This window comes from Culex pipiens, chromosome 3 (genome assembly GCF_016801865.2).
Source record: "Culex pipiens pallens isolate TS chromosome 3, TS_CPP_V2, whole genome shotgun sequence".
In the NCBI taxonomy this organism is placed as follows: domain Eukaryota; kingdom Metazoa; phylum Arthropoda; class Insecta; order Diptera; family Culicidae; genus Culex; species Culex pipiens.
Window position 1 is genome coordinate 151,841,225 of NC_068939.1, and position 23,620 is coordinate 151,864,844.

A 23,620-nucleotide genomic window follows, 5' to 3' on the forward strand; every position below is an offset into this window, starting at 1 on the left:
TTAAAATGGCGTTTTGACCGTGTCTAGACCAAAGAGTCTGAAAATATTTTTTTCAGATTCCTCGGGAAATTTCACATAACATGTTAAAAAATTGGCGATGTCGAACCGTATGTTTCCGAGATATGATTTTTTGAAAATAAAAACTGAGTTTTTCGACGCGCCACGCGCAAAAACAGGAAAATGACGAAATCGGCAAAATATCAACTTTTTTCACTAAAACTGCGATAACATAAAAATTTCAGCGATAACCTATACATGTTAGGGTACCAATTTTTGCCTTCCTCACTGAGGTAAGGCTATAATCCTGCTCTAAAAATGAACTTCGTATGAAAACGTCGTAGACCCACCTTCATGTATACATATCGACTCAGAATCGAAAACTGAACAAATGTCTGTGTGTATGTGTGTGTGTATGTGTGTGTGTATGTATGTATGTGACCAACAAACTAGCTCATGTTTCTCGGCACTGACTGAACCGATTTGACCTGAACTTGTTGCATTCTACTTGGTTTAATGTCCCATAGATCGAGTTTTATACAGATTGAAGTTTCGATAAGTAGTTCAAAAGTTATGTATAAAAATGTGTTTTCACATATATTTGAATCTCACTTAACTGTATGTAAACTATGTCCGGGTCCATCATCCAACCCATCGTTGGTTAGGTTATCAAAAGACCTTTCCAACGTGTCCAAAACATTGAAGATCTGGCAACCCTGTCTCGAGATATGGCCACTTAAGTGATATTGATATACTTTTTTGAAGCCGGATCTCACTTAAATGTATGTAAACTATGTCCGGGTCCATCATCTGACCCATCAATGGTTAGATTATCAAAAGACCTTTCCAACGAGTCTAAAACATTGAAGATCTGGCAACCCTGTCTCGAGATATGGTCCCTTAAGTGATATTGATGTACTTTTTTGAAGCCGGATCTCACTTAACTATGTCCGGATCCACCATCCGACCAATTGTTGGTTAGGTTATCAAAAGACCTTTCCAACGAGTCCAAAACATTGAAGATCTGGCAACCCTGTCTCGAGTTATGGCCACTTAAGTGATATTGATGTACTTTTTTGAAGCCGGATCTCACTTAAATGTATGTATACTATGTCCGGATCCACCATCCGACCCATTGTTGGTTAGGTTATCTAAAGACCTTTCCAACGAGTGCAAAAAATTGAAGATCTGGCAACCCTGTCTCGAGATATGGCCACTTAAGTGATATTGATATACTTTTTTGAAGCCGGATCTCACTTAAATGTATGTAAACTATGTCCGGGTCCATCATCTGACCCATCGTTGGTTAGGTTATCTAAAGACCTTTCCAACGAGTGCAAAAAATTGAAGATCTGGCAACCCTGTCTCGAGATATGGCCACTTAAGTGATATTGATGTACTTTTTTGAAGCCGGATCTCACTTAATTGTATGTAAACTTTGTCCGGATCCATCATCCAACCCATGGTTGGTTAGGTTATCAAAAGACATTTCCAACGAGCCCAAAACATTGAAGATCTGGCAACCCTGTCTCGAGATATGGCCACTTAAGTGATATCGATGTACTTTTTGGAAGCCGGATCTAAAAAATAGATGAAACTTGTGTACAGCCACTGTTGTGAGGAAGGTTCCAACCACATAGGTGGATTAAGTTAGTTTTTTTATTGAAATACGCAACTTTTGGTACCCTAACATGTATAGGTTATCGCTGAAATGTTTATGTTATCGCAGTTTTAGTGAAAAAAGTTGATTTTTTGCCGATTTCGTCGTTTTCCTGTTTCTGCGCGTGGCGCGTCAAAAACTCAGTTTTTATTTTCAAAAAATCATATCTCGGAAACGTACGGTTCGACATCGCCAATTTTTGATATATCATGTGGAATTTTTCGAGGAATCCGAAAAAAATATTTTCAGACATAGGGTCTTTGGTCCAGACTCGTTCAAAACGCCATTTTAAGTTTTTATACGACTTTTTTTAAAAATTAGGCTAGATTTTTGAAACTTCCTACTATTAGCCAAACTAATCACCTTCCTCTTGTGTCTAAGACAGCTAAAATCGGATGAAATGACGCGGAGATATGATTTAAAAAAAAGTGTTTTTTTGCGAAAATGACTAAAATTGCCATTTTTCGAACCACCATAGCACGATGTAAGTCACCCTAATGGCCAAACCAAAAAAGGGGCTAATTATTTTGGCTAGAAAAATTTTGAGCCCGATCGGAGAACTTTTTTTTTCGGTTTAGGCTCTTTTCAAATGGAATTGCTGTATATATATCAAATTTTTTGTAATTATCTGATCTACAACTTTGTAGAACATTATTACACTCGAAAAAATAACCCTGCAAAGTTAGAAAAAACACGAAATTTTAAAATGAAAATTTTTGTTCAAAATGAAAAAAAAAATGACCCTTCTGGGTGAATGTAGATTCAAAAAGTACATTAAATTTCCCTTAAAATGACAAAATCCAAAAAAAATTACAGTCGAGTAACGGAAAATGGCAGAGTTCTTAATAGTTTTCTAGTGTTTTTTTTCGATGAAAAATACGTTTTTTTCGGAATTCTGAGTACTATCTCATCACCGTTTCAGGCTGCAAATTATTCAAAAACACCTCTTTTTTCGCATGTTCAAAAATGGAAGGGGTCGCACGGCCCCTCCGTCACGAGATATCAATAAACGGACCTCGGATTTGTGATCAGGGACAAAAGTTACCCCTTAGGACAAAGTTTCACGCAAATCGAAGAGGGGTCGGGGCAACTGCTGTGTGCGTTGGCGAAGAATTACCCGTATGTTTTAAATATAATGGCCATACGAGGAAATGAGTAATCATTTCAAGATGTTTTTATTTTGAAAGAACAAATAAACAGCATTTCCCTGCAAAACAACACGATTCGAAATAAGTTGCGTTTTTCAATTAGGAACATTTAAAACCTAAAAAAGTATGGGTCATAGAGTTAATTTTTGAGTTACCGTCATCAAGGGTGACATTGGTTTCGCAGTTATAGTGAATATGTTGATTTTTCTTGTTTTCGTGCGAAAAACCCAGTTTCTATTTTCAAAATACCATATCTAGGAAACGAACGATCGACATTGTAACTTTCCGAGGAATCCTATTGAAATATTTCAAGACATAGACTCTTTGTTCCAGACACGGAAAAATTGCCAGCGATTCCATGTCAAACGGTAAGGATTCACATCAGGGATGCCACATTTGAAGATTTTCGAGCACAGGCTCAATGCTCAAACGTATTGTTTTTCCATGTTATTCGATGATTTTTAATTAAATGAATTACTCACGAAAAAGATAACAATGTTTTGCTTCTTTTGCCAAAAACAAATTTGTAAAATATTATTTTGTCATCAAGTTAAACTCATTTGCGTTTTTGTGATGTGCCCGAAAATCTTCAAAATCTGGCATGCCTGATTCACATCAAAAGTGCTCCGATTTGCCGCAAACTTGGCATGGGAGTTCCTTGACAAAAATAATAAGACCCGTATTTTGATTAACAATAAGGGTGCTCCTATTGTGAAATAGGGTGGTCCAAAAAATAAGGTTTTTTGGAAATTTTCTCAAAAACCCAATTTTTCATAAAATCATATCCCCGTCTGAACCAATTTTAGAGCGCCACATTTTTAAAGAAAGGTTATTATACTTGGGCTTTTAATGATAAATATGTTGAGATCCGAAAAAAAACTTGCTGAATATTTGAAAAGGTTCTATGGAAATTTCAGCTTAAAATCTATCAATATTGAATGGGGCATGGAAAGAGGACATGAATTTACTGGATACCTTGTACAATTTTGATGGCTATATTTTCGGCCTCAAAAAAAAATTCATTTAGATTTTAAGAGCGAGTTTTTCACCAATGTGTAACAGGTCGTATCGAGGTGCTCCGATTTGGATGAAACTTTCAGCGTTTGTCTGTCTTTATATGAGATGAACTCATGCCAAATATGAGCCCTCTACGACAAAGGGAAGTGGGGTAAAACGGGCATTGAAGTTTGAGGTCAAGAAAACATGAAAAATAATAAAATGGCTCCCATTTGCGTAAGACTTGATCAATTCCAACTCTTTTAGATGCATTCAAAAGATCTTTTGAAGCACTTCAAAATGTGCCATAGACATCCAGGATTGGTTTGACTTTTTCTCATAGCTTTTGCAAATTACTGTTAATTTTTTTTTAAACCTGAACATCTTTTTGCATTAGCCTCCAGCACTCATACTCCCATAGGTCAAATGATAGGTAATTTCATGGACTATAAGCCTACAGTATTAACTTTTTGGCCAATCGCAGTTTTTCTCATAGTTTTTCGATTTTTCTATTACAAACATTTTACAACGTTAGTTTTTGCCCTGTACTGCCCACCATTGAAAAAACGGCTAATATCCACTTTTGGCAAAAACGAGATATCAGCACCAGGCGGTAGAGGATGTTCCAACACATCTCCTGGAACATGAATTTCACTGAAATAGAGTTTAGACTCGGCTGCCGATGCGAAAAACCAAACGGCTAATATGCCACTCTTATGGGAAATTGCCTTGACGGAGATTTTGTGACAAACACTAAAACGCGTTTTTCTCGGAATACTTGATTTGGCATAATAGCCGAATTTTCAATTATGGGCAGTGTAGGCCGCCATAGCGGCATTTTTTGGTCTCAATTTTGTCATATTCGGAATCCTTGGAATGAAATTACCTATCTTTTGACCTATGGGAGTATGGGTGTTGGAGGCTGTTGCAAAAAGATATTAAAGTTTTAAAAAAATCCATTTTTAACAGTAATTTTCAAAAGCTATGAGAAAAAAGTCAAACCAAACCTGGATGTCTATGGCACATTTTTAAGTGCATCAAAAGATCTTTCAAATGCATTTAGGAGAGTTGGAATTGATATAGTTTTACGCAACTGGGATCAATTTTATTATTGTTCATGTTTTTTTGACCTCAAACTTCAATGCCCGTTTTACCCCACTTCCCTTTGTCGTAGAGGGCTCATATTTGGCACGAGTTCATCTCATGTAAAGACAAACAAACGCTGAAAGTTTCATCCAAATCGGAGCACCTCGATAAGACCTCTAGAACAAACCGAGCAATATTTACAAGTACTGCCTCTTAAGTTTACTTAGTTAACAAGCTTTTACATATAAATTTCAGGTATTTTTTTTTAAAAAGTCGGAATTTTGCCTGAAATTTGATAAAACTAGTTTTGTTTATAAAATTATCGATTTATATTGCATTATGTACTGAATTCGAAGCACGAATCACAAGTTCCCAAGTAACATTTTTTCCAGGAGTTCTACAAGAGCTCTTCAAGATAGCTACAGCATAGCAGTTTGGACCGCGGTAGGATAAAACTTTCTGCAAGTACTCTTCCAAACTCCTGAAGAAGTTTTGAAGAGAATTTTATCCTACCGCGGTCCAAACTGCTATGCTGTAGCTATCTTGAAGAGCTCTTGTAGAACTCCTGGAAAAAAATGTTACTTGAGGTTTTCACATCTTACCGGAAATTTGTTAATTTGAAATTGCCTATAAATTTGGAGATTTTTAAATTGTATATCAAAAAGACATATTATTTATTATTTACAAATTTATTTAACCTTCTCTAAATTGTCCAAAGAATCCGAAAATGCATTCCGTTTTCCGATTCAAAATCATGTTCATTGAGTAAATCATGACACTTTGAGAAGTTCAACCTTCATCAACATTTTCTTAAATATAGTTAACTTACTATTTAAACTTTTCAAAATTTTATGAAAATTTCTTCTTGCGGTACTTTGAACACTTCTCTACTACGGTCAGTATGATTTAAAACCATTCCGTACGTATTTTAATTACGATACTCGGCGGCTATTTTTTGTTCATTCTGCTCTATGACCCAAAAGTTACAGGTTTTTGTCCGTTAAAACTTATTATAAAATCTTTGAGACTCAAAAATAGTAATAAAAACAGATTTTTTGATAAAAGTTAATTTAAAAACTTTTTTTTTGTAATTACAATGTTGCTGAAAACAGCAAAACTATCCGAAATTTTTCAAAAAAAAAAAAATAATAATAAAATAAATAAAATAAATAAGATACTTGAATATTTCCGTTCTATTGTTCAATGGACTGCTGCCAACATTGTATGGAACCTTGTAAAGACGAATCAAATGACACAAAATGGCCTCTTTTGTAGGAAGAATGGCTCTTACAGTTGGAGACAAATGAAAAATAACAAATATAATCCATTTCCCGAATTCGTGGATAACCATATCAAAAAGGGATATTTTTCACCAATTTCAACAAAATATATAGACTCTTAAGAAATCGAGTCAGGAGGTATCTCTGAATTTGGGTTTTTTATTGTCACCCTATTGTCCATTCTCCCAACAATGCTCAACCCTCAACCTTATCCGATTTGGCTCTTTTTTGGTATAGATTCCTAGTTTGACTAAGGAATTGAAAAGGCAAAATAGTAATCAAAGTTTTACTCACTCTTGTCAAAGTACGGCAGCCACGTGTACGTTTGGCCCTTGATCGTCTGGTTGTCATGCTCGGAGCACTGCTGCGCCCTAAACGAGGCCATCTCCGGCGGACAGGGCTGGGTGTTGCACGTCTTGTAGCGTGCCCGCTCCCCCGTACAGAACAGTCCCCCGTGAGCGGGTGACGGATGGTCACACTCACGTGTCTGCCGGGCCACGCCGGCGCCACACGATCGCGAACACTCACTCCACGCGCTCCACCCGCCCCAACCACCGTCCACCGGCGCCGGCAAATCTTCGACGTCGACGCACTGCTGATTTTGGCACCACTTGTGTTTGCCACAGTGCGTACCAGGGGCGGCTGGCCGCATGTTGGTCATGCAGACTTCATCTACCAGGCACCACAGCTGGACGCAGATCTCGTCCAGTTTGGAGCACACGGTTACCTCTTCGTCCGTGGAGTTGAACTGCTGGCGGCACTGGAGGTCGGCGTTGTACATTGCTCCGGGGGGGAGTTCCGGGTAGATGTACTCCTGCTGGTTTGGGGGATCCTCGAGGCACTTGCCGAGGCCCAAGCTGGTGAAAACAAGTTGATTAGTATTTTTGATTAATGTAGTACAGTAGTAGTTATTGTCTCACTCCAAAAAGTGCGTAATGTCCCTGCGACTGCAATTTGACCAGGAAACCTGGACCGTGTCCGCTTCGAAACTTGGCGTCATGATGTGCAGGATGGGTCCTATCCGGTGGTCGCAACCCGTTTTCGCCGTATCGTGGTACATTCCAAAGCTGAATTCGAGAGAGGAGAAAACAAGAGAGTGAGAATCCAAGCGCTTCATAGTCGAATATTGAGGTTGCATACTTTCAGGAGAGTTCCAACGCAAACGCTTCGGATACAAAGTACCATGCGAATACATTGAAACCAGATTTAAGACATTCATCAAAAACAAGCCAACAGGTAGACCGAGAACGAAACTAATTCTAATGGTCATCGATTTGTCACTGCGAAGCGTAATAGAACCCGGCTAATGTGCATAAGGTGTTGAATTATACGCCAATTTAGCCGCATGGCCGACCGGGTTCCAAGTGACGATTCGTCGTCGTCGTCATGGCACGAAGCCGGGAGCCCAAAGATTTATTATGACCAGGAGTGAATAAATCAAATTCGCCGGGGGTGTCGTGGTCGTGCGAAGAAATGATACCCTGGACGGACATTTGATATCTGGAACACGCCGGGGACTGGTGGAGGTGGGCAAGGAGAGTTTTAAACGTTCTTTAAAGCATGTTGGAGTTGACCGTTTGCCTTGGAGTCACCCACAGTCAGGGTAGGTAAACCATCACCATCGCACTATCATTGATGCATATTTCGGTGCGTTCCTCGTCTCTTAAAATTTCTCTTCTCTTTCGCAGCCGAGTGATGGTCGGCTTGCTATCGGAATATCGAAAGCCCATCACATCGACGAGAAATACCCTATCGCTGGCTCCGATGGAACTATCGTTCCAACCGGAGAGACACGCACACGAAATTGCTGTATACATACACTGGAGCTCACGCACACAAATGAACTCATTTCTACAGGGCTTACGGGCGAGAGAATTTCACGATTGCTCTTTCTCTTGCTTTTTGAGCGAGGGGACTGGCTGTGTGAGAGATTTTTTTCCGTCTTACGCATCGGTTTGTTCGTTGCTCGCTATTTCATCGGCGTCGTTTTCGCTTCGCTCTCTTGATGCAGTTTTGGGAGAACGCCGAAAATTTGATGATTTGAGCGAGGGACGATATCTAAAAGCCCTCGCCATCGGCGAGGAAACGAGAAAATACCATCCCTGCCCACAGTGTGTTTAGTTGTATAATTAACCCCTCAATTTACTAAATGGTGCGAACACGTTTGAGTAATTGGCAGTGGGTTGTTACAACAACAACAACCTAAAGTCGAAGCATGATATTATCTACTATCTAAATCTCTTCGGATTTTTTTCTGTTTCCCGAATTTAGCAGTCATTTTGAGCAAACTTGCACCTTGAAAAGGGATAATTTTATTGATTACGTGTCTTCGGCTAAGTTGTAGATTATAACTGGAAATTTTCAGCAAATAGACACTAAATCATTAAATGAAATAAAGCAAGGGTGATCAACCTCCGACCTGAGGTGTCTCATGAAAATCGTCAATTGACTGTTTTTTTAACCCCCTTATGAAACTTTGATCAAGATTGAATGTAATTTACATAAGAACGAATGTTCACATATGTACTAGACTGGCTCGTCGTTATATGGAAAATTTTAAAAATGATCGAATCAAACCAGAACAAAGTTTTTTTTTAATGTCATTATTGCCTCAAAACAACCCCCTAAAAATTGGGAGCGATTTGTTGCGTCTACACTTTGCGGATTGCGTTTGAATTTTGGATGGGAATTAGTATGGAAATAGTAGTTTATGCAACAAGTTGCAAAAAGAGGATTTTTTCAGCACGAGCCGTACATTTATCCAACGAGGTTCACCGAGTTGGATAAATACGAAGAGTGCTGAAAAAATCAAATTTTGCAACGAGTTCCATACAACGTTTTTTGCAAATCCAAAAAACACATACTGACTGAAATTTTATGTCAAATTTTCATGTATTTTGTCAATAAATCGTTTAAGTCAAAAAAATGTTGAAAATTGTTACTTTTCGAAACAAGTGCTGAAAAGTTCAACTTTTCAGCATCCATTTGAGTGCTGAAAAGTAGAACTTTCCAGCATTTATTTTGAAAAGTATTGCTATTCGATTCTGTTATTTTTGGTACAGAAAAATAGGCTATTTCGTTGTTCAAGAATGACAGGAAAAGTAAGTAGTTTCACGACGGAATTGTGAAAAAACATTTTTTTTAACTTTTTGATTTTTATCATTCTTATTTTCCACTAAGCTTTTCAAATCAACACAATAGCGTTACAATTGAGAAAATTCGCTAAAACTTTCTAGAAGAAAGTATTGTGCTAACTTGCTCCTGTCAAAAGATACGGCGACCTCAAAACTGGTCAAAAACTTGTTATTTGCTCGGAAATCACGTCGGACCAGTTTTGACAACGCTGTATCTTTTGACAGGAGCATGATAGCACAATGCTATCTTCGGGAAAGTTTACGGATTCTTCGGACAATTTAACATAATATGTGTAAACATGGTAAAGTTTCATTAACAGAATTCCGCAATATGATTTTTTTGGAAGTAAATACTGACTCTACAATCTTTTTTTTAATTTTAACATTCATATCACTTGTAAATAACAGAATTTTAGTAAATAACTTATGTATTTTCCTAGGAGAGTTGTTTCATTCTGCATTGTTCGTGATTCTTTTTAAAACATCCGAGGTTATTACCACTAAAAATGCTGAACTAAAAAAAAATCGTGAACTCACCTTCAAATTTGTCTTTTAAGCTTAAAAATCAAAAAATCTAATAGAAGTGGTGTGTAATTTTCTTTCAGTGTATTTATGGTTTTCTCTAAAAATCATACCTTGGCACAGGGATCTGAGAAGTGAATTTAGTTGGAAAAAATATGTTTGCTTCGGATAGAGCGTCCAATTTCCCGTCCCTGTTTGGCAGCATTGTTTTGAAATAATACAAAACATAATAATTAGAGAACCTGATTTGATTTTATTCATTTCAATCTACTGTTCATATTGAACTAATCAGCTTGTCTGTAAATTTAATGTCAAGTTTTAATTCAGATAATATTTATTTTTTAAACATTCACAACTAGGAATATTGTTTGCTTACATGTTATGCAATGAATATTATCTATTTTATTTTGACACCCTATTTTAACGATTTTTTATTATTTCATTTGAAAATAAAATATTTACCTTTTTTTTACCATGACCAAATTGGATGAACATTGAATTGATATAATTAAATTAAATATTTTTCCAAAAGGGTTGTTCGAGAAAAAATGTTCAAAAGTATTCGAGAAATAATTGTTTGAAGTTAGAAATTTTAAATATGAAAAAATATTGTTTAATTTCAACCACTCATACACTATGACAATTATTTTAATCTAATTAATTTATTTGGCCATAAATGTAACCATAAATAATAATTAAAAAAAACTTCGAATCATATGAAATTAACCCAGAGAATGCAACCATATTTCAAAAACTCGCTTCAAATACAGTCCAGACTCGATTATCCGAAGTTTAGATTATTCAAAGGTTGGTATGGGTCTTCGGATAATCGAATCTCGTACAATTTTTTTTGTTTTTTTTTCTTTTTCTTGTTTTAAACATCAAATTCGAGTTCTGGAGCCCCATTTTAGTCAAATTTGAATAGTTGATTGCTTATTAAATAATAAAATGCATTTTTTTTCAATATTTCGTCGCCGCCATAATTTTATTGTTGTGGAGCATAGATTTTCACTGTCCAAACACTTTGATTAAAAAATATTTCTCAGCAAAAAATAATAATAATATATTTTTTGATTTGATACAAATTGAAATACAGCATAAAAAATTAAAAACTTTATAATACTTTCTTGAAGTTTCGTGATATTTTAAAAGCATTTACCATTAATTGATCGTCACATTCATTTTGACCATTAAAGTTGCTGTTCTATACAATTCTGTAACAAAATATCAATCAGAAATAGGATTAGAATTATTTTTGTTATATTTACAATTTCCCGGGATTTCCCGGAAAATTTGTTGAAAATTTCCCGTTTCTCGGGAATTTTGTAGCCTCGGGAAATTGGACGCTCTAACTTCGGGGAACCAATTTAGAACTTTTTTTCAAAGGAACTATTGTTCAGTATGAAATTCTACGTTTTTTGGCCATGTTGATCCTAGGGTGGTCCTGAATTTTCTCATTTTTACAAATACTATCTCCGAACCATTATGAGGTAGGGGTATCCATTCTTGGGCAGTATTGTAGTGCTAACCATTCTGAACAACTTTGGTGAGGACACCAAATTTCTATCTCTTAATCTGCATTTTATATGAAAAGTGCTAGGGTTACCCTTCAAAAAAGTGTTTTCATTTTATAGCTTTCTTGTTTTATTTTTGGCAATTTTAGTGTCTTCGGAGCACATTTAGAGAGTAAAAAAAAGCGTCTTTTGACAAAAGAGCAAAACCGATATCTTTTTATGTAAAAAGTTGGGGTAATTTAACGGTTTTTGATGAGCCTTTTTCAAATGTTTGTATCTTTTTTTGGTGAAAACAAAAAAACATTCTGTTTGTTGCATTTGAAAGCTCAAGACTTCTTCTGTACAAAAAAGGAAAAGGAGGGTTTTTTTTTTAAATAACTCAAATAAAACTTGTTTAAAAATTGTCATTTTGAGATACTTTTACTCAGCGAAATAAAAGTTAGGATAATCAGGGTTCGGAGATAGTTTTTGAAAAGATTAGAAAATTCAGGACCACTCTAGGATACTTCATACTGAACAATAGTTCCTATGACACCAAATCTCTAAATTGCTCCCCGGAAGCAGAAATAATCTTTTCCTGCTAAATTCACTTCTCAGATCACTGTGCCTTATCTGAAAAAAATCTTCAATCATGCTCAAAAGTTAGTACTTTTGGTCCGATAAAACAAATAAAAAAAAACATAAAAATATAAAACAGAAAATGGTACAATGTCAAAATTGAGTTTTAGTAAAAAAAGCAGAGCAATCCACTTTAACGACCCCCGGGTCTTTTGTGGTCTCTGTTGCAAGTTTCTGCTCATTTCTAGGCGTCCGAAAATTATGTGTGGTGAGTCACCCAAAACCTCTTTTATGCAAATGGACCGACGTTTTACTTCTCCATCCGATAGAAGGCCAGGAGGATAAGGCGGGAATCGAACCAGCGCCCCATAGCAACTTTGGGATCGGCAGACAAAGCCGCTAACCACCGCGCCACGAGGCCCGGTTTTAGTAAGTACACGTGAAATTAAAAATGGGCTTCTGCAGTTACGGGATTATGAACGTTTTCTTTACACGTTTGGATGGAAAGGTCCCAATTGGTTCTCATTGGTCAAGAGAACTTTCCTCAAGTCATTGTCATTCTTCTAGAAGCATTCCGTTACACACTCACTGCGGAGGTGATTTGCACCAACTAAATTACGCGCAGTTGTACATCGTTAGGGCAATGCGCTACCAATTGAACATTTTACACTCGGTCCAAGACGCTTCAAACTACCCGTTCCCCCCGCGGACCCAATCCGCACACACACACACACACACGCGCGAATGTATGTAAAGCTCTAAATGAAAAATTAGCCCTAATCTAAATAATTGCGGAATAATTAATCGCACCCTGCACCTGTCTTGAATGGCCGATCAACCGACAAAACCGGGTGTAGGGACATGTCGTTGTTGTCGTTGCGTCTCGTACGTGTTTCCCCTCGCGGCCCGGAATTCAGAGGGGAAACCAGGGTGTGGGTTGGCTGGGGGAAGTTCCGTGGGGCAGGAACGAATGTGCTTTTGTCACGCTTGTTCGGCGCACTTTACATCTCGTTAGCATATTATTATAATTGTTATGGACAAGTTGGTGACTTTCTGAGGTGCATAAAAAGTGGCTTAATTGTCCCTCCCATGATCTGCTCTTTTTCTTTTCTTCCCCCATGGCTTTATAAGCTGACGTCCGCGGAGAAGTCTGTGCTGGAGTTGAGATCGTCCTATTCTTCGCACCTTCAATCGTTGGTATAATGTCTTGATTCATGAAAACCACACGCGAGATGGGGATCACACTTGGGAACAAGCGTTCTAGATTCTAGAGATAGAGAGTCAATAACACCATTAAGAATTGGGAGCGTTTATTGCTCCTATTTCACCTTGCATCCAGCTCCATAAAAACAGGTTTGACGGATTTTGAACAGGTTATTAATTCACAAAAGGCATGACTTTCAGTTCCTTACCAATTGGGATCAATTTTGATGCGGTCATGCGGATTATAGTATTCCAAGGCCAAATTTTATACCGGCTCATTGAAAAGGCTTTGAATATGGCACTGATTAAAAATAATAATTAAAAGGCGAGCAGACCAAGAAGATTTTTATTTTTCCCGTGTTAGGAGGTCATTTTGAGCAACTTTTGTTCTACGAAAAACTTTACTTCATTGCTATATGTTTTTCTTTTTTTTTTTTTAGTATTTTAATTTGCATTTATCTTGTTTGGTTTATGTTTGTTTTTGGTAGTATTTGGCCTATTCACCCACCTCCTATCATTACATTTTGCCTATCTAATTTTTTCATGTTTTTACAGTTTAAATATTTCAATCGTAGATCGATAAATTACGTCGTTTGTTTTTTTGGGGAGGGTTGCGACTTACAATTGAGAAAATATCAGAAAGGCGTTATTTTTTCTATTTTTTAAAGAAGACCTTTGGGCAATTCTCTACCAAAACTAGAAATGGATTTTATTTGTATTGATTATTCACAATAAAATAGGCACAAGGAAACAATGCCGATTTTTTAATTTACTTTTTTTCACGAACACTCAATTTCCCATAATCCGTATTTTTTACTCTGGATTTTGCCTTCCTCACTGAGGTAAGGCTATAATCCTGCTCTAAAAATGAACTTTTTATTAAAAGCTCGAATACCCACCTTCATATATACATATCGACTCAGAATCGAAAACTGAACAAATGTCTGTGTGTGTGTGTGTGTGTGTGTGTATGTGTGTGTGTGTGTGTATGTATGTATGTGTTCAAAAATCTTGCCAAGTTTTCTCAGCACTGGCTGAACCGATTTTGATCGAACCAGTTGCATTCGACTTGGTTTAGGGTCCCATACATCGCTATTGAATTGTTTGAAGTTTCGATAAGTAGTTCAAAAGTTATGTATACAAATGTGTTTTCACATATATCCGGATCTCAATTATATGCATGTAAACGATGTCCGGATCCATCATCCAACCCATCGTTTTTTAGGTAATTAAGAGACCTTTCCAACAAGTCCACAACATCGAAGATTTGGTAACCCTGTCTCGAGTTATGACCACTTAAGTGATATTTATGTACTTTTTTGAAGCCGGATCTCAATTAAATGCATGTAAACGATGTCCGGATCCATCATCCGACCCATCGTTGGTTAGGTAATCAAGATACCTTTCCAACGAGTCCACAACATCGAAGATCTGGCAACCCTGTCTCGAGTTATGACCACTTAAGCGATATTTATGTACTTTTTTGAAGCCGGATCTCACTAAAATGCATGTAAACGATGTCCGGATCCATCATCCGACCCAACGTTGGTTAGGTAATCAAGAAACCTTTCCAACGAGTCCACAACATTGAAGATCTGGCAACCCTGTCTCGAGTTATGACCACTTAAGTGATATTTATGTACTTTTTCGAAGCCGGATCTCACTTAAATGTATGTAAACGATGTCCGGAACCATTATCCAACCCATCGTTGATTAGGTAATCAATAGACCTTTCCAACTAGTTCACATAATTGAAAATCTGGCAACTCTGTCTCGAGTTATGACCACTTAAGTGATATTTATGTACTTTTTTGAAGCCGAATCTTACTTAAATGTATGTAAACTATGTCCGGATCCATCATCCGACCCATCGTTGATTAGGTTATCAAGAGACCTTTCCAACGAGTCCACAACATCGAAGATCTGGCAACCCTGTCTCGAGTTATGACCACTTAAGTGATATTTATGTACTTTTTTGAAGCCGGATCTCACTTAAATGCATGTAAACGATGTCCAGATCCATCATCCGACCCATCGTTGGTTAGGTAATCAATAGACCTTTCCAACAAGTTCACATAATTGAAAATCTGGCAACCCTGTCTCGAGTTATGACCACTTAAGCGATATTTATGTACTTTTTTGAAGTCGGATCACACTTAAATGCATGTAAACGATGTCCGGATCCATCATCCGACCCATCGTTGGTCAGGTAATCAAGAAACCTTTCCAACGAGTCCACAACATTGAAAATCTGGCAACCCTGTCTCGAGTTATGACCACTTAAGTGATATTTATGTACTTTTTTGAAGCCGGATCTCACTTAAATGTATGTAAACGATGTCCGGAACCATCATCCAACCCATCGTTGGTTAGGTAATCAAGATACCTTTCCAACGAGTCCACAACATTGAAGATCTGGCAACCCTGTCTCGAGTTATGACCACTTAAGTGATATTTATGTACTTTTTTGAAGCCGGATCTCACTTAAATGTATGTAAACGATGTCCGGAACCATCATCCAACCCATCGTTGGTTAGGTAATACAGATACCTTTCCAACGAGTCCACAACATTGAAGATCTGGCAACCCTGTCTCGAGTTATGACCACTTAAGTGATATTTATGTACTTTTTTGAAGCCGGATCTCACTTAAATGCATGTAAACGATGTCCAGATCCATCATCCGACCCATCGTTGGTTAGGTAATCAATAGAACTTTCCAACAAGTTCACATAATTGAAAATCTGGCAACCCTGTCTCGAGTTATGACCACTTAAGCGATATTTATGTACTTTTTTGAAGTCGGATCACACTTAAATGCATGTAAACGATGTCCGGATCCATCATCCGACCCATCGTTGGTCAGGTAATCAAGAAACCTTTCCAACGAGTCCACAACATTGAAAATCTGGCAATCCTGTCTCGAGTTATGACCACTTAAGTGATATTTATGTACTTTTTTGAAGCCGGATCTCACTTAAATGTATGTAAACGATGTCCGGATCCATCATCCGACCCATCATTGGTTAGGTAATCGAGAGACCTTTCCAAGGAGTCCACATAATTGAAAATCTGGCAACCCTGCCTCGAGTTATGGCAACTTAAATTATATCTGTGTACTTATTTTTCTGGACCTAAAAAAAAATAGCTGAAATATGTGTCCAAACCAATATTACACATTGTTGCTGTTAAGTGAGGAAGGCATCAACCACATAGGTGGATTAAGTTAGTTTTTTTTATAGGTTTAGGTTATGATTTATTTTTTTGAAAAAATAGTGTTTTTTGGATATAATTAAAATTATACACAAACAATTTTTATGACCTAATTTTTTTATGTTAAATTGAATTTGCAATCGAAAAGTACTATACAGTTTTTTCGATAAAGGGCTCCGTTTTCAAGTTAAAGCCAGTAAAATTTAGATTTTAGCGAAATATTTGTAGTTTTTCGAATTAAAAAAAAATGTTTTTGAAAATTTCAGAAAACTACTATAAAATTGTTTGAGAAACGTTGAAGATTGGACTTATGGCTGATGGGATACAGCGACTTAAAGCAAGTATTCTAAGTCTCACCCAAACAACCCTCCATTTTCTAATGTCGATTTCTCAGCAGGGTAATTCTCCGCCAACTCACACAGCATTTGCCCCGACCCCTCTTCGATTTGCGTGAAACTTTGTCCTAAAGGGTAACTTTTGTCCCTGATCACGAATCCGAGGTCCGTTTTTTTGATATCTCGTGATGGAGAGGCGGTACGACCCCTTCCATTTTTGAACATGCGAAAAAAGAGGTGTTTTTCAATACTTTGCAGCCTGAAACGGTGATGAGATAGAAATTTGGTGTCAAAGGGACTTTTATGTAAAATTAGACGCCCGATTAATGGCGTACTCAGAATTCCGAAAAAACGTATTTTTCATCGAAAAAAACGCTAAAAAAGTTTTAAAAATTCTCCCATCTTCCGTTACTTGACTGTAAAATTTTTTGGAACATGTCATTTTATGGGCAATTTAATGTACTTTTCGAATTGACGAATTGAATTGACCCAGAAGGGTCATTTTTTCATTTAGAACAAAATTTTTCATTTTAAAATTTCGTGTTTTTTCTAACTTTGCAGGGTTATTTTTTAGAGTGTAACAATGTTCTACAAAGTAGTAGAGCAGACAATTACAAAAATTTTGATACAGAGACATAAGGGTTATCGCGATTCTACGAAAAAAAGTTTTGAAAAAGTTGGTCGTCATCGATCATGGCCGTTCATGGTCATGGTCACCCGCGACAGACACGGACGACGAAACTAAGAGAAACGCAAAGTTAGAAAAAAACACGAAATTTTAAAATGAAAATTTTTGTTCTAAATGAAAAAATGACCCATCTGGCTCAATTTAGATTCGAAAAGAACATTAAATTTCCCATAAAATGACATGCTCCAAATTTTTTTACAGTCAAATAACGGAAAGTGGGAGAATTTTTAAAACTTTTTTAGTGTTTTTTTCGATGAAAAATACGTTTTTTCGGAATTTTGAGTACGCCATCAAATCGGGCGTCTAATTTTACATAAAAGTCCCTTTGACACCAAATTTCTATCTCATCACCGTTTCAGGCTGCAAATTATTGAAAAACACCTCTTTTCTCGCATGTTCAAAAATGGAAGGGGTCGTACCGCCCCTCCGTCACGAGATATCAAAAAACGGACCTCGGATTCGTGATCAGGGACAAAAGTTACCCCTTAGGACAAAGTTTCACGCAAATCGACGAGGGGTCGGGGCAACTTTTCCCGATTTCGTGTGAGTTGGTAGAGAATTACCCAGCAACTAATGGTCCGATATTCAATGCTAAAAAATTAAAAATATTTTGAAAAAGATTAATCAAGACTTACATTCTAAAAGGGCGGAATTATTCTATTCCTTTTACAAGCATTTGAAAAAAATATTTCCAAAATGTATTCTAATCAAACGATTACATTGGGCCACGCCCACCTTCCTATTTTCAGCTTAGTTTGTTTTTACTTCCACCGCTCTTTTGGGTCTGCCTAGTGATGCCAAAATTGAAGAAATTTTAAGCGAACACTCACGAAAAGTAGCATTTATAGAGAAAATTTCCTGGCAACACTGGCTCACTCCAACAGGCGCTGCGGTAGTGTTGGTAGCCACCCTTTGTTCTTTATTTGCCTTCGCTTCTCGTTCGGTTTTCTGCAGCCTTCGATTGGAATGGGTAGTCAAAATTAAAATGTCAAAAGACTTGGCGCGTTTGTTTTTTTTATGGCGCTTGCTATTTATTTACATGTTTCGGGATTATTTTTCAAGTGAGTGACCAACTAATGTGCAAAAGAACATGTTGCCGAAAGTTGGGGGCAGTTTTGTATCGAATGCGCCGTGAAAATGTAAGCGAAAGCGTGTGTCACCGTGTGTGCCACCAAAATGACGAGAAATGGTCTCGCAAAATAGAAATTATGATCAAAAGTGCATTAAAATTGATCTTTCTGGCCAGTAAATGGCATAAATTTGCGTGCTTACTTGAGGCGGTGCTGTTGCAGGTAAGTTTATAGCCTCAATAGTATTTTTGGAGCTTTAATCGCTGAAAAATTCAAGTTTCGCAACGGTTGTTGTAGTCGATAAATGCCGAAATTTCAAATCTTTAAAGTTTTTAAAAACAGCTTTAGACTGTAGCCCCGGTTCGCCCCAGTTGACAGAAATGTTAGCAAGTCTATTGAACATCATTTTATTAATTCTTGTTGAAAATCATCTTAGTTTTTATTCAAAAATGATACTTTCAAAATATTTGCTGGATTTGTTTTTTTGCTGTGAAAATATTTATTTATTTATTTACTTAGCCTTCCGAAACCTAATTCTACTCTACAACAGCTGCATGCTGTACTGTGTTGTGTCAGTTTCAATTACAATTATCATCAAGTTTCGTTATCGGCGAGTCCCGATCTCCGGCACCGATACGTGCACAAAGCTAATGGACCGACCGGGTAATCAAACGAAAGCCCGGCGATGTAAATTAATCCTCAATCCCTGGGTAGGAGGATAAGAAATTAAAAACACGGCAAGGCAAGCGGTGATTTGCGATACCGGAGTATATCTCGCACGATTTGTGATAGATTTAAATTTATGTCACCACAAAGTGGAATATTTATTAATCAGCTTCCACCGGGGATGCAGTCCGCTGGCAGGGATGTGAAAATTGAAACATTTTTAAATTATGATTTACATTTTTCCAAAGCTTTGCGAAGGATTTAAAAGATCTTCGATATGTTTAGTAAAACAAATCTTCAAATTTCTCATCACTGATTACCCTTGGAGAGCCTTCCTAATGTAAACGGCAAACAAATAGTTTGGATGCAAATCATTCTTCCCGTGGGCATTGCGTTTCGCGGAACAACCCAGGCTGCTACAGGGCAGGGGCAGGGGTGTAGGCATAAATAATTGCTACAACTTTATTTCGTCGTGCGTCCCAGCTACTTGTCCGGGGAGCAACTACATAAAGTTCCACAAGCTCGTACATGGATGGTTAATAAAAGTCAACCCGTGACTGGGAGCCCATCTATCAGTGTCCGGGGCCCGGTCCCGGTAGTGATAACTTTATTTTCCGGAGCGGGTTGTTAATTTGAACTAACTGGGATCTTTAACGAATAATCGGGGTTGGATGTTTTGTTCTGGAAGTTAATAAGATTATTCTTCTAGAGATTTTTCAAATGATTTAAAAATGTGTCTGCGAACAGTACTGAATATCATTCCAGGTGGAAACTTGCTTATCTGCCCGATCTTGCCCCGCTAAACGATTATTCAATTATTCAAAAAGGGAGCAATTTTTCGCGCCTCCACAATTATTCCTTCGCGAGAGTGGAAATCGCCCGACTTCCTGCACCACTCCCCCCGGGTTTCATTGATTTGTGCCGATAACACTGGGACTGGGGGTGATGTCATTCTACGCGTCCCTACCGAGTTGCGCGCGCTTTCCAGAATATCAATGCCCAAAGCCGCCGTGCGTTGTGGGTCATAAATTTAAATTAGCAAGTGCATACTTGGCGTAATCTAAATAGACCGGGTTAGTGGGAGCAGTGCGATATCAACCCGTAGATCACACACTCACACTACCCGGCAAGACAGCCAGACTGCATTGCGCCGAATCAATTTAGAGTCGCGGCGGCGGAGGAGGACTTTGGTGATTGGCTCCGGGCAAAACTGGACTGGCGAGCAGATAAGTGGCAATCAAATCAATTAGTCAATAATTTGTATAAATGGCAAACATGCCTTTCCGGGCACGCAAGGTCAAACTAATTTTGAGTTTGAGAGCTTTCCAGAATGTTGACGCTAATGTGTCATCGCCTATGATTAGTAGTTTGAAAAATTGTTTGTAGAAATACAAAAAAATAATATAACGAATATTTTCACCTTTCATCACAAGTTGTATTTCAAATAAAAGTATAAAAAAGTCCAGGGAATGTTGGAGTACCAATTAATTCCATTCGATTATTCTGATAAATGCTCTAATTGTTGTATAAATTACAACTCACCAAGCGACGAACCCCCTGCCCTAATCTAATCCACAATTTATCAACAAAACACCTTGCCTACTAGTTGACAATTGTCAGCTTAGTAACTACAAAGTTGCCCTGGAAAAAAAGGAGTGTCACTGTGGTCGAGATACATATTTTAGCACTACTGTATGATGGAATTGTAGATTTCCAGACCCTTGTTTTATTCTATGTAACGTAAACGACAATTCCCACAGTGTATTTTTGCCTTCCTCACCTGAGGTAAGATTCGGTTTAGGGTTCCATACGTCGCTATTGAATTGTTTGAAGTTTCGATAAGTAGTTCAAATGTTATGTATAACCAACGATGGGTCGGATCTATCAACCGACCCATCGTTGGTTAGGTAATCGAAAGACCTTACCAATGAGTCCACAACATTAAAGATCTGGCAATCCTGTCTCGAGATATGACCACTTAAGTGATATTTATGTACTTTTTTGAAGCCGGATCTCAATTAAATGTATGTAAACTATGTCCGGATCCATCATCCGACCAACGAGTTCAAAACATTGATGATCTGGCATCCCTGTCTCGAGTTATGACCACTTAAGTGATATTTATGTAGTTGTTTGAAGCCGGATCTCACTTAAATGTATATAAACTATTTCCGGATCTACACCCAAAATTCAAAATCGAGATAATCGTTCTCTCAAAATTTATTGAGGGCTCAGTGCCAAAATCGATAGAATAATGGTACCAACTCACACCATCATAACAAATGAGTTCATTCGTTAGTTGAATCAGTAAATCTCCAACAAGTGTCATACATCGACTTCTGACTTTTCCATGGTCACCAAGCTGTGGTGGCCGAGGCAGCTAAGTCATTGGATTGGTTTGTCAAAGGTCTCTGGTTCGATTCCCGTTGTCGACACTTTTGGTTTTTTGTTTGACGGATGAACTTTTTTTGCAAATGAACCTCGAGAGAATAGTTCTATCGCCCATCTCGAGCTGTGTTCTCTGCGTCCGTGAATGGTACCACTATTCTCTCGACTCGAGACCATCATTCTCTCGGACTAGCGCTGCCAGTTTTGGGTGTGTCAACCGACCCATTGTTGGTTATGTAATTGAAAGACCTTTCAAATTTGATGATCTGGCAACCCTGTCTCATGTCCCATCATGTAACCCACATTTTGTAAAGAGTGAGGAAGGCACCAACCACATAGATGGATTAAGTTTGTTTTTTCCTAAGAGTTTAAGTTGAAATTTTCCAACAGTCGCTTACGTCACTTTGTATGATTCCTCAATTACATGCGTGACAGCTCTATTAAACTTAGTCCTCCAAGACGACGTTGTCGTGCTATCTTGTCGCACGTCGCTTTTTGACGGCCCGAGAAAAACGCGTTTTAATGTTTTACCTTGAATAAACAAAAAATAGAGCACGGAGTCCCGAGCTATAATTACAAATGTTTACGGTAGTCGGGCATATACGAGTGTCAAAAGTGTTCTGACCTGGAAACCCTTTGGTCAGTTGTCGCACTTACAGCAATTTGCATGGTGTGTCAAGGTAGCATGACAAGATTGAAAGTTCCCTCATATGAAGAGCGACAAAATTGAACGGAGTTTTTGCCGGTTTTTGTGAAATATCTCACAAAATGGTGTTCTTAACTTAATTTAGCTCCAAAAAAGCACGTGCCACAAGATAGCATGACAACGACGAAGCTGTCATTGTTAGGTAGCGAAACAAATCGATATGGGGGCGAATAAAATAAATTCGAATTTTGCTAATATAAACGCTTACAACTTAGTCACAGATTACAAGCTCGAGCCCAATCGGAGCAGAAGCGTCATCATTGATTACTACCTTTAGAAAGAAAAATAAGACGAAGAGGTTGGCGGCGGCGCTGCCGTCGCGGTGTCGTCGCTGGGCCGTGCATCAATAAATTATTCAAAGTGTCGATACAATTAGTGGCAATAAATCTTCGCAAGGGTTTCACACACACTTTTTCGCGCCTTCTTCGGCGTCATCTGCAGCAACACTGGTACACGAGTTGTTATAAATTTAAACTTTTTGACGAAGAACTTCGTGTTATACTAGCTCATCTCGGGACATGCTATTCAAGTCGGATAAAAAATATAATTATTAAAAATATTGAAACGTTCCAAAATAAACTAAATAAAAACAAATTTCGCACTCCTGTGTACCAACGATCTGCAGCACTAAGCTGCACGTGTTTACATGCAAGCTTACCTGCGATTTATGTGCGATCTTGGGCTTTGTGTCTTCGGCTTCCATTGGGCTGCGGAATTGAGAGCAGCATCGACGAGAGAGAAGCAGGGCTACACTGAACTCGGTATCGGTTTTGCGTTAATTCATTGTGGATGTGATCAATCACTCGGTGGGATGCTCGAACGCGGGCGAAATTAAACCACACTGGGATATATTCGCTACTTCAACGGGTTGTCAATAAGGGGGGGCTGTCCCCGCCAGCCGACTTGTGTAGTCGCGGATAGGATTGGAAATATCAAAACTGGAGCAACATTTGAAAAGGGCACAAAAGCATTCTGACAGCTAGAACTGTTCGAGCCCCTTTACATATTTTAGTCGGATTCCTCGAGAAATTTTACGTACCGTAAACTGAGGTGACTTTGATAGCCCGGGGTGACTTTGATAGGTTTTCAAATGCCCGTCAAATTAATATTTAAACATTTTTGAGAATTTTGAGTATGTAAGCATTAAGGGAAAGCTTATTATCGAACATATATGCAAAAATGTGACTGTTACATTGGATGTATCAAAAATAGTGGCCAAATCAAATTTCTATCAATGTCACCCCGGGCTATCAAAGTCACCCCAGTTTACGGTAACATACTTAAAAATGGGCGAGGTTCATCAACAGGATTCTGAGACATGTTTTTTTGAAAATGAAATCTTGTGTTTTTGACGCGCCACGCGCAAAGATTGAAAAAATGACAAAAAAGGGAAGAAATCATTTTTTTTTTGCTAAGGCTGCGTTAACTTTACAATTTTAGCGATGGCCTATACTTTT

General features: G+C 37.9%; 1 protein-coding gene across 5 annotated transcripts in view; it reads right to left on the reverse strand.

Annotated features, from left to right (window-relative positions):
- The window catches only part of LOC120419999 (A disintegrin and metalloproteinase with thrombospondin motifs 7), a 128,644-nt gene that overhangs the window by 20,632 nt on the left and 84,392 nt on the right, over positions 1–23,620 (reverse strand). For all 5 annotated transcript variants that reach the window (XM_052709294.1, XM_052709297.1, XM_052709295.1 and 2 more), the window contains 2 exons: positions 7,088–7,234; positions 6,462–7,024 (listed from right to left, as the gene is read on the reverse strand). In XM_052709294.1, the coding sequence (XP_052565254.1) occupies positions 6,462–7,024; positions 7,088–7,234 (710 nt within the window). The remainder of the gene's footprint in view (positions 1–6,461; positions 7,025–7,087; positions 7,235–23,620) is intronic.